Below are 12,399 nucleotides of genomic sequence, written 5' to 3'. Positions count from 1 at the left end.
TTTTCATAGAAAATATTACTACGTACAATATTAAATATTACAGATTGCAAATTAAAAATATATACTTCACATTAATCATGTATTTTGTAATTATGCTTTATCTGTTATATATTGTATTTAAGCTACACACACATCTATATATATTCATACGTATATATATATTTATTTTTATAAATATATACATATATATACACACGCGCGCACACATATATATGTATGGATATATATAAGTTTATGTGTATATATGTATATATATATATATTATATATATAACTATATATATACAAATATATATATATATATAAACAAATATATATATATACACACACACAAATATATTTCATCGGGATGATTTAAGTTGAAATAAATAATAGTACAATGTTTGAAAACATACTTGTTTTTTTTTTTGATAATTTAAAATATTATTATTTTTTTTATTGTATTTGCTTTAAATTAATCATCTCGAGGAAGTCTTGAAATAAATCCAATAGCATATAATTTAGTTTATCTCTTTTTCATCTCCAACATGTCGGAATATTTTTTACATATTTTCCATCATATATATAATGTATATATATATATATATATATATATATATATATATATATATATATATAATGTATATATATAATGTATATATATATATATAATGTATATATATAAAATAAATATATATATGTTATATATATGTACAATTTATATATATTTATAATATATAGACATATATATATACAATGTATATATATATTTATAATATATATACATATATTTATATATACATTATATTCATAATATATATATGCACACATGCACACACACATACATATGTATATGTATATAATATATATATATATATATTATAAATATAATAGATTTTCTAACAAGAAGTCATACATATATGTTTAACAGCTTATTATATACTTACATATTTATGCACTTAAAAACTGTAAATATACACACCTATAGAAAATTGTTATTTGTATATATGTCTACTTACGTTTATACGTATATATGAATATGAATATATATGTGTATATATATATATATATATATATATATATATATATATATATATATATATATATATGCTTATTTAAAATAAATAAAACGTATATAAGTACATATGATCTTATCTTGCAGTTAACAGGTTATAAAATAAATAAGTATATATATATATGTGTGTAAGTATAAGATATTTATATGTATATGTATATATATATATGTATTTGTGTGTGTGTGTGTCTGTGTGTGTGTGTCTGTGTCTGTGTCTGTGTGTGTGTGTGTGTGTGTGTGTGTGTGTGTGTGTGTGTGTGTGTGTAGCGAGGGTGAGATAATAATTGCAACCAAATCTACAACCAAATCTACTACTGATAATTATTCGCTTTTTTTTTTTTTTTTGGTGTTTTACTGTTTTTGAGGGTGTTACTTTCTGGGGAGGGGGTTACTTTTAGAATTGACGGTTTGTTTATTGTTGAATATATGATTTGTTTTTTTTTTATGTTCTTTTACTCTTCTGTTTGTTTAATAATTCGTTTTACCATTAAACCAGTTGCTTTTATAATTATTGGCATGGTAGAGATCTTCCGAACGTTCAATTTTCTTTTCATGTCATACGAATGACTTTTGTATTTCCTGTTATATATTTTATGTGGTATTTTTCTGTTTATGTATATCTATTTATCTATCTATCTATCTAATATATATATATATATATATATATATGCTAAAAATATCACATAAAAATCTATAACATCATGTATACATATATATCTATATTCCTGTAGGTTTATATATATTTGTATATAAAAATATAAAAACTTACCTTATATCCATAAATGTCGGGGTCATTGAAATTGTCGGAGGCTGAAGCGGTTGTCGCAAGAAGTCCCAGTGAAATAACGAAGGATCATTCATTTTTTTTTATTATTTATTATTATTTCTTATTATATATATATATATATTTCTTTTATAAAATATATATATATGTATTTTTATTATATAAAAATGAGTGAGGGTGCATATATATATATATATATATGTTCAACGGTATTTTTAAAACTGGTTTCTTTTATATTTTATTTTATTTTTTATTTTTATTTTTAGCAGAACGATAGTTATACCCGCTTTTAGTAGCGTCTCGTCCTTGCTTGCCTCAAATTCAACTCTTGTGTGCCCCTGCGTATGTGTGTGGGTTCGCTACCCTGAGTGTATCTGTACGTATGTTGGCATGGTGGTTGTTGCGAGATAGAGCGGGTCCTCAGTATCCGTATGTGCGTGTGTGGGTGTCCGTGTGTATATCTGCGCGTGTGTCCGTCTGTCCGTCCGCGTTTCGTCTTCCCTAAACTCTGTCTCCGGAAGAGGCAGTCAAAGCTAAGAGAAATAGGAGGAGTTGCGCGAACACCGTAGTTGCAGGTGCGCGACCTTTCCTGCGCATCTTGGCGAATCTCTCTCTCTCTCTCTCTCTCTCTCTCTCTCTCTCTCTCTCTCTCTCTCTCTCACACACTCCTCTATATTCTTTACTTTCTCGGCTCCCTCTCTATATCTAGCTATATCGTTCATTCTCTTTACGTTATAATATACTGGCAGGGATACGCAACGTTGCCAGAAGCACGGATAACATAACAAAAGAGTTATAAATTTATAGTAATAATAATTATAATAATAATAATAATAATAATATACATTATATATATATATATATATACAAATATCATATATATATATATATATATATACATACAAATATATATATATATACAAATATCATTATATATATATATATATATATATATGTGTGTGTGTATGTGTGTGTGTGTTGGGCCGATTAATCAGGAATCGGAAAAATCGACAAATTTGGGGGTATCGTAATACGTATGGGAATCGAAAAAATCGGTGTATATTTTCCGATTCCAAAACGATTCTTTTAATTGTCTTTTTTTATTTGATTTTATTTAAAGCAAAATCCTTCATTGCTGGCAATAATGATAAAATAATAAATATTTATTGATTTTAAAATACAAGTAAAGCTAAAATCGATATAACATCCTCCACAAGTGTATTTTGATGTTTGGGAAAATATCTGCATATTTAACATGTGTTTTTTTTTTACATAAAGCGGGGAAAATACCAACTCTGTAGTTAAGTATTAAGAGATTTATAAAGAATCGGAATCCGTAATTGTATCGGAATCGGAAAACATATTAGAATCGTCCCATCACTAATATATATGATAAAATAACCTTAAAATTATGTATATATATATATATATATATATATATATATATATATATATATATATAATTTTAAGGTTATTTTCCAGACGTAAGGTAACCAATGAAGTATAATGAGATTTATACAAGAGTGCTCAATGCCGAAGTAAGGCAAGATATATTTTTAATCTGTCTTTACATAAGCAGTAATGTGTTGCTACACAGTCATGAGCATGTTTTAACAATTAGAGACCTCTTCAGGCGGTCTAGCTATATGAAAACGAAGTTTGCTTTCATATAAAGTAGACCGCCTTATGTAAAGACAAATTAAATGTCTATCTATATATATATATATTATATATATATATATATATATCACTTTCAATTTTGTAAGATGTAATATTTTACTTAACTATTTTCAGTATTTATTTCAGCAATTGAATATATTTATATATATATATATATATATATATATATATATATATATATATATATATATATATATATATAGTTTCAAATGATCTGGAATAACAGCAACGGGAGACTTGATTCCAAATATTTCTCTTATATGATATTTCACCTCTTTTGTAAATAGGATACGATTATGGCTATCTCCAGTATCAAATAATCCTTATACACTGAAATGTACTTCATGCCTGAAAACCAAAGAGGGGAGATTTATCATAAGAAATATTTGGAATCAAGTCTCCCCTTGCTGTTATTTCTGATGATTTGAAACCATAGCGGCAAGTTTGAGTCTCCTCTCTATCAAGGCGAGATGTTTTTAGTAAATACCCGATATTTTGTAATTCATATGCGAAACTAGAAAAACGAATGATTACGATTGAAACAATTTATGGATGTAAAAAATTTGCCAAAAATAGAAACTTTGGATGATAGATGATCTCCTTAATTCTATTTTTAGCAATGCTAGAATATGCTGGTTATGGCCTGAAGTGAAACCGCTATTTATTATAGGCATAAACTGCCGTGAAAAACAAGTGAAATATGTTGGATACGTACAAAATATAATTTGCTGATTTCTTTCTGTTCTCTGATGAGAAGAATAGAAACAAAGAAGAGCATTCTTTGAAACTCCGCGGATTAAGGACTATTCAGTCTAGCAATAAATTTTGATTGTAAAATTAAACTTACAGCTTTCATTTTCTTTCTCTTATAATAAGCTCTACTGTCTATTGTGTATTGAGCTTTTTATTCAGTTAAGATTAAATTATCCATATATAAATACTGGTATTTATATTAGATTATAGTATAACATTGCGTATATCAGGTAAACACTACATCCTTTTGAGTTCATTACTTGATATATATATATATATATATATAATATTTTTTTTTACTATAATATACATACATATATAGACATATATATATATGTATGTACACAATATACATATATATATATGCATACGTATATTGTGTACAATATAATAATCAATAAAGCATTAACTCTATAATAATAAATACGAAATCTGCATGAATTAAAATATCATAATTTAGCGTATTTTACGACTGGCAGAACTAATTCATAATAAGGAAGAAAAAACTTGATTCAATTACATATATATATATATATATATATATGTTGGATGTGATAACTAATGGCTACACATATGCAAGCATGTTTCAGTGACGACCCTGCCAGGGAAAATCACCTCATCAGGCCAAGAATATCCACGAGAGACTATATATTTTCCCTGGCAGGGTGGTCACTGGAACATGTTTGCATATGTGTAGCCATTAGTTATCACATACAACATATTTATATTGCTCTGTATAAACATTGAGCACTCTTTGGTTGACACATTTTGGTTTTGTTTAAAAAATACTACCAATAATATATATATATATATATATATATATATAGTAGCCTAAGTGCACGGCGTTGACCGGATGTTTGTAGGTGTGTGTTTAGCTAAAAATCATTTTTAAAAAGTTGTAGTAGTCAGCCAGGTTCGCACCCGTGACGCGAAGGCAGAAAAGAAACTGGTTGTCTGTGTAAGGGTGATGGCTGAGCTAAAAAAAAAAAAAATGTAAAATTGCAAACACAAAAAAAAATTGGTAGTAGGCAGGTAGGCTCAATCCCGTAACGCGAAGGAGGAAAAGAAAGTGAAAAAAAAAACGTGACGCGTTAGCTGTGGCGCCCATCGCCAAACCGGAAGTGACGTAGGTTTAAATTAAGGCTAGACAATCGAAAAGAGGCGGCGACTTTCGAAAATATCGACAAAAAAAGCGACTCCTCCCTATAGATAGCTGCCCGGTTAAGGGTGAAGAATGAATGTTTTTGGCCAATTTTACGATATTTGTCGTCCGAGGGGTCGAGCTGCAAAATGATACCAATCTCGTGAAAATCCGTTGCCTTGCTCGAAAGTCTTAGGCAGACATACAAACATACATACATATATGCATTTAAACAGACAGGTAAGATTTATATTATAGAAGAAGATGGAAGACACGTTTTTGCATATTCATCTCAGTGGTGGATTATACAGTTCAAGTTTCAATGTTCTCATTACATTTTCAATCAGATTGATAATTTTGTCCTGGTATTATGTATATTCTCAAGCATTCTATTATCCACGCTGAGTGATCCTGTCCTGCGTTTTTTTTTAGTCGATCCATGCCATGGCTACGTTCCTTTTTTAGCTTTTTACCCCCTTTTGATCTATATATAGTGTTGAGGACTTGCATAAATCCCCTGAAGTAAATAAATAAAAAGAAATACACTATCAAATAGTGTAAAATAAACTTTTTTTTATTTTCGTTAAAAGAAAAGAAATTACTTTTTAGTGTGCGCCAAGGTGGCCATCTGTATCAAAGAAGGAAAGGAGGAAGAAAGTGAAGACTTGAGAGCATGAGAGAAAGAGTCCGGCTATGTGTTGTGGCGAAGTGAGAGAAAGAGAGAGTCACGCAATGTTCTTTGACGTGTGAGAAAAGCTGTCATTTCAGCTACTGAATTTCACTCGGCGAGCGTTGCTGTTGGTGTCGCTTATCTTTTTCTCTGACGAGGAAAGTTCTCTGTGCCTTTTATATTTCTTTAGCGGCTCCCAGAGGCTGTCAAAATAAGTTGTTGTTTTTTTAATCGAGCCCTGATTGGTCAAAAATTAATACTTTGACAAAAAAAAAATGCTTTCAGCTACGTCGGCCGTTTTTCAAGTATCCTGCTTTTGGGTCCAAGAGGCTTGGAGTGGGTGAATGCTGTAATTCCCGCGCAAATGAATTTATAAATTTTAATGTGTGTGCGATATCTTAGAAAAATAAAATAAGAAACAACACAATAGTAAGTTCCTCTTTTCCCTTTTTGGCAGCCTTTCTGTTCCTCCTTACTTGCACTGTTAGTATTTTCCACATAGTAAACCTGTTATAGGCCTGTAGTTGTTGGAGTGGTTTCTTTTGCTGTACCTTTTTGTACTAGTGTGGCTCTACCTTTGGTCATCCATTCTGGCACATCTGCTTCCTAGATGCAACTATTCAGATTCTGGATAAGCCTCTCATATACAGATGTGAATTTTTGGAACCAGTATGTATGTATTCTGTCATGATCTGGTGCTCTACAATTTGCTATTGTCCATAGGGTTTTCTTGGAGGTTGTTGATTTTATTCTCTGTCCCTTCTTCGATTTGCTACGATTCTTCCTTCATGTTGTTCAGCTATTCAGGATGTCTAATGTGATCTTGTCGCTTTTCCCATATCTTGCTCCAGTAGCGTTTTGTTTTTGTTGGATCCGGTTGTTCTGTTTTTGTTTCTTCTCCGTTTACATTTGATAGCGTTGGCTTTCATTGTTTTCAAAAGTCTTGTTTTGCTTGCACTGTTCTGACTTGCATCTGTATCGTCTTAATCTCTCTTCTTTTGCTGCTATTTTTTTTCTTTTTTGCTTTATTTCTCCCTGTTTCTTGTTCAGGCTCTTCCTGCTTGACATATTTCTACTTTTCCATCCTCTTCTATTCGCTTTCATCTTGTTTGTCGCTTTGACTTCTTTTTGGAGTTTGGTGATCTGAGTTTCCAACCTGACGTCTGATGCAGGTTTCGTCGGTCCATTTTCCTCCCCTAGCTTTTTATTTTCGAGTTTAAGCTTCATATTTACTGCCTTAGCACCTGCGTAAATTAAATTGTTTAACTCTGTAATAGTATTTATTTTTGTTGTATGGGAGAAGCTTGTACTTTTTTTTTTAACCGATGGGCATCCGGAGCGTACTTTATATCCCACATATGTTAAATCGATGAACCCATCTCCTGACTGTGCTGATACCAACTGCATCGGCTTCATATACGTTCAACAGACGCTAGTAGATGTTGCTTAATTCATTTTGTTTTCTGTATGGATATAGTGTTTTTGAAACACACACACATATATATATATATATATATATATATATATATATATATATACACACACACACAGGGTGTCCACAAAGTCTGGCTACATTTGTGGAAGTATCCTGTAGATTATGGGCACCCTGTATATATATATATATATATATATATATATATATATATATATATATATATATATATATATATATATATCGCATTATATATATATATATATATATATATATATATATATACACGTGTGTGTGTGTGTGTGTGTGTGTGTGTGTGCGTGCGCGCGCGCACAGGGTGCCCACAAAGTCTGGCTACATAATCTACAGGATGCTTCCACAAAGTCTGACTACATAATTGTTCTGGGGTAACTGACACCCCTATTCCTGTCTTCACATGGACTCTCCCATCGCTGTGAAAGGCATCCATTTTGGACTCTCTAATCAGAGATTCCATGCTAGCCTAATCGTTGACATGACTTTACCGACTCTCCTGTTTGATATTGTGAACCCCTAAAATAAGGCCACAACAATAATATAGCCAGACTTTGTGGACACCCTGTATATATGTATATATCATCAACGCTCTGATCCCCATCTGGCATCAATTGTGATGGATGGCTCTCGTCTGGGTGAGGCCCCGTGTTTTGATAAGCTTCTGGGTTAGACCTTTACTCCTGATCTGAAATGGAACACGTACATCAAATCTGTTGCCACGGTCGCTGGAAAGATGGTGGGATCCTTCTACCGCTCCAGAAGATATCTCACTACTGATGCAATTCTCTATCTATATAAAAGCCAAGTACGTCCAAGGATGGAATACTGTTGCCATATCTGGGCAGGAGCTGCTAAAATCAGCCTATCCTGCCTTGACAGAGTACAAAATAGACTTCGTGGCTTAGTGGGGGATGCCCTTTTCTCTACCCTGCAACCTCTCTCCCACAGAAGAGACGCTGCTACCCTATCCTTGTTTTATCGTTATTTCCATGGCAGGTGCTCGTTTGAACTCCAATCTCTGGTTCCCCCTCGCCAATCTTTCACGGGAAACACCCGTCTAGCTGAATCCACTGTGAAAAATTTCCCCCACTCTATATCTGTGTCTAAATCAAAACGCGGATTCCATGAACAAAGCTTCTTTCTTAGAACTGCACGCCTGTGGAACTCTGTTCCGTCTGCCTGCTTCCCACCGGACTACAACTTGGATGTCTTCAAGTCCAACGTAAACAAATTCCTAATGAACCGCCCCCTTAAGTAAACACTTCATCAAATCTCCACACTAACGTAATGTACTTGCAATAACCCTTATCCATGAGTAGCTTCCGGACCTTGATAAGTGGGGTATCACTGTGTAAAAAAAATATATATATATATATATATATATATATATATATATATATATATACCCGTTCACATACACTTTTCACGAAAGCTAGAACCCAGAATTAGATAGAATCGAGCAATTGCATCGACAACGGACAACGCCAGACCCAAAGTGGGTTTCGATGTACTGCATCTCATCAGTGACGTGCTCCGACATAGGCGCGAACCCAGGTCGTCGCACGCATGAAGAATGTCACATCGTAGAATGTAGAACTGGATAAAATTCTCAGAATTTAAAAATCGAGGCATAGCCAATAGATTGCGCCGTGGCCCATATGTATGTGGGTCGTCAGTATTGCACACTTCATGAGTGCGACGACCTGGGTTCGCGCCTATGTCAGAGCACGTCACTGATGAGATGCAGTACATCGAAACCCACTTTGGGTCTGGCGTTGTCCGTAGTCGATGCAATTGCTCGATTCTATCTAATTCTGGGTTCTAGCTTTATCGTGAAAAGTGTATGTGAACGGGTATATATATATATCTATAATCTCCCCTTAATATCTAATATATATATATATATATATATATATATATATATATATATATATATATATATAGTAATGCATCTAAATCGTTAACTAAAAAAAGAAGAGATGCGAAGACGGGAGTGATACAATTAAAACGAGCGCTCCGGAATATATTTTTCAACATTGTTATCAGCATTCTCAGCGATGGGGTGGTGGTTATGCATTGGTGTCCGAAGTGCGCTGCGTCTCTTAATGAAATAGAGCAACAAATGAACTTTGCTGATCCCCGCATTGATTATCTCCCTTTTTCGCAGTTCTGGCGTCGACCGCTGAAATCTGCGACAAAATTCCTCCACCGAATTCTCTCTTTTAGTCAAACCATCCGTCCATTTGTGATTTCTTATTTCGCACGGAATCTATCAGTCCAAGACCATTTCCTATGAGCATCTTAAACGATCAAGACACGACAAGACAACGGACACGGCTAGTGCAAATAATTCCGACTGAATCTAGGGTATGTTCTACAAAGTGTGGTACCCAATTGTGAAAGAATTATGTGTTATGTTTCTTTGGGTACGTCAGTCCCAGCTAAAAATTCGGAGTCCATCATCAGAATCTGCCATCCCAACGCATAAGTAACACGAATTTGAATAAATACATAGAATATACTGTCAAGTCTGATACAATAAAGCTAAATCCCTCTATTTGGGCTCGAAAATTCCTCACACCTGTAAGTGTTCTATATATCTACAAAACCATATTTGCATATACCTGGAGTAATGTTGCCAAATCTGAGCTGGTGCACTAGCTACATATTTTCCTCTCTCTCTTGTATAGAATCTCCCAAAAAGACTCTTTTAACTCGCGTTGTCTGCCAAGCTACAACCCCTGTCCCATCGCTATTATGTTATATCTCTGAACTTTTTTTTATACAAGTACTTAAACGGAATGTGTTCCGTTGAACATGTTGCAATTGTACCATTTGATGTAAATACCCCTTACAAACCCGACAAGCAGTATTATTTCATTGAAAAGATTCACCGGATGCTGGAATAGCCTTTTTCTCAGCCAATCAGATTATGGATTTTTGCCTTGCAGTGACACCAATTTAGTTTAACAAATGTTTTCGGGATATTTCACTTACCTTTGCACAAGATGATAACCGTCGAAGCGAATTACGATATTAGTTTTGGTTTTCTTACGTTTATTAGATAGGGATTAGATCCCATGTGCTGCTAACTATTCTGTACTTACACATAATTTAATGAACAATTCGTTGTACATAAAATTTTGCAAAGGCTGTCACCCTGACACTTATTGGGTGGTTTTCTATCGGTACTTTGCTTAATTTTCGATTTTTGGGTGATTATTAGGACTTCCCAGATGACTGCTTTATATCAACGATGTTTTTCTTTTTCTTTGTCTATAAAGACTAGAATCATTCGTGCAAATTCACTGGAATGAGAAATATATTTGATCAACAATATTGATTACATATTTTTCTCGGTTGCGCAAAAAATTTATTTTTTAGACAGGAAAACCAATAACAAATATGAATGTATTTACTATTAGTGTCCACTATTATTTTGTATAACTATAGAAACAACCCAATGAAATAAATATAAATACTTAGAAAGTGATATTGTGCTACATAGTTCAATACAAATAATAAAATCACATTGTAAGAGACAATTTTTAATTCTTGGCGGACAATGTTCGTCTTATTTTACCCTGCTTCTTTCGAATGGTTTTATATCAAGGTTTTTCTTCTCTTAGATGCATGTCTTTATGAGGGGTGACGGTTCATCTCTTCTGGTGGCTTTAAACGCGCCACCAAATACTAATCTGGAAATTTCTACGCCCCGAAGCAATGCATACAGCGCCTAGTATTCCCAAATGGTAAAAGGAATCGCTGTTTAAGTTCAGCCATCTAACGAGAACCAGTGTAAAAGTTATTTCAACCACTGTCAATACCAATTGACTGTTCGGTGACGGTTCAGCTGTTTTTCTGTATATCACAATCGGAAACATTCAGGCAGATATGGATTCCCAGCGGTAGAAAGTTTTTTCGGCAGGTGGTACAGATCGCAGGAATCACCCCCCCCCCTTGACAAACAGATAACAGAAACCATCATTGACGCTACCGCTTCCCAACCCAAGTCCTTGTTTGACATTTCAAATTCAATACATTTTTTTTATATATTGGAGAACATCTATGATCTATGAAAATTTTAAACGTTTAATTCACTTAAATGTCACCTATATGTTAAAAGCGTCCTATAATTATCGTGCACTTTGAGCGCAAGTGACTGACTAGGACCAGAGTCTGTTTACGAAGTGTGCGGCCCAATTGGAAACGTGTTGGCGGGTCGCTTTCTCGTGGAATACGCCAGTCCGAGTTTTAAAAAAAATCGTCAAAGTCTCGGGGTTTGGGCATCAATTACAACGATAACTTAAAAGCTAAAAGAACTTGCTCCTGAAAGAGGCGAAATAATTATAAATTATAAAAAATAATTTTATTATATATATATATATATATATATATATATATATATGTGACCCTGTGGGTTGTTCCTTGTTAATGGAGACAAAGGTGGTTTCGCTGCTAGGTTCGAATCCCACGACCAGCGGCAATCCTAACTTACTGCACTGATAATTCTAAAAGGAAGAAACACTAGTGTGTGTAGTTATTAAAAATAATCATTCATAATTACATACATATATATATATATATAATAGAGAAATGCGAGCATGAAAAGAAATATGGTTAAGCTTATACATGGAAAAGTAAAGGACTAGTTGTTAAAACACATATGTAATAATAATGTACGGCACTCGTCTGCTTTCAATAGAATCCCTCCAAGTATCTCCCTTTCATGCTTTCATTCTCTTTGTTTCACCTGTTACTTCTCTTTCCGCGACAGCAGTGAATTAGTAACAACAGTAGTCGCTGAAGGGACCAGTCATAAAAACCGTCGCTCACATCTTTACATATTT

At 33.3% G+C, this 12,399-nt stretch overlaps 1 protein-coding gene across 1 annotated transcript in view; it reads right to left on the bottom strand.

Annotated features, from left to right (window-relative positions):
• The window catches only part of LOC145255665 (uncharacterized), a 1,188,349-nt gene extending 1,186,317 nt beyond the window's left edge, over nucleotides 1-2,032 (bottom strand). The window contains exon 1 of the mRNA XM_080114222.1: nucleotides 1,823-2,032. Coding sequence (XP_079970348.1) covers nucleotides 1,823-1,914 — 92 coding nt within the window. The 5' untranslated portion in view covers nucleotides 1,915-2,032. The remainder of the gene's footprint in view (nucleotides 1-1,822) is intronic.
• Between the last annotated feature and the right edge of the window lie 10,367 nt (nucleotides 2,033-12,399).

Source organism: Euprymna scolopes, chromosome 31, assembly GCF_053919585.1.
Source record: "Euprymna scolopes isolate OS-2025 chromosome 31, ASM5391958v1, whole genome shotgun sequence".
Lineage (NCBI taxonomy): Eukaryota > Metazoa > Mollusca > Cephalopoda > Sepiida > Sepiolidae > Euprymna > Euprymna scolopes.
The sequence above is the reverse complement of the archived record's forward strand: the minus strand, read 5'-3'. Positions and strand labels throughout refer to the sequence as shown.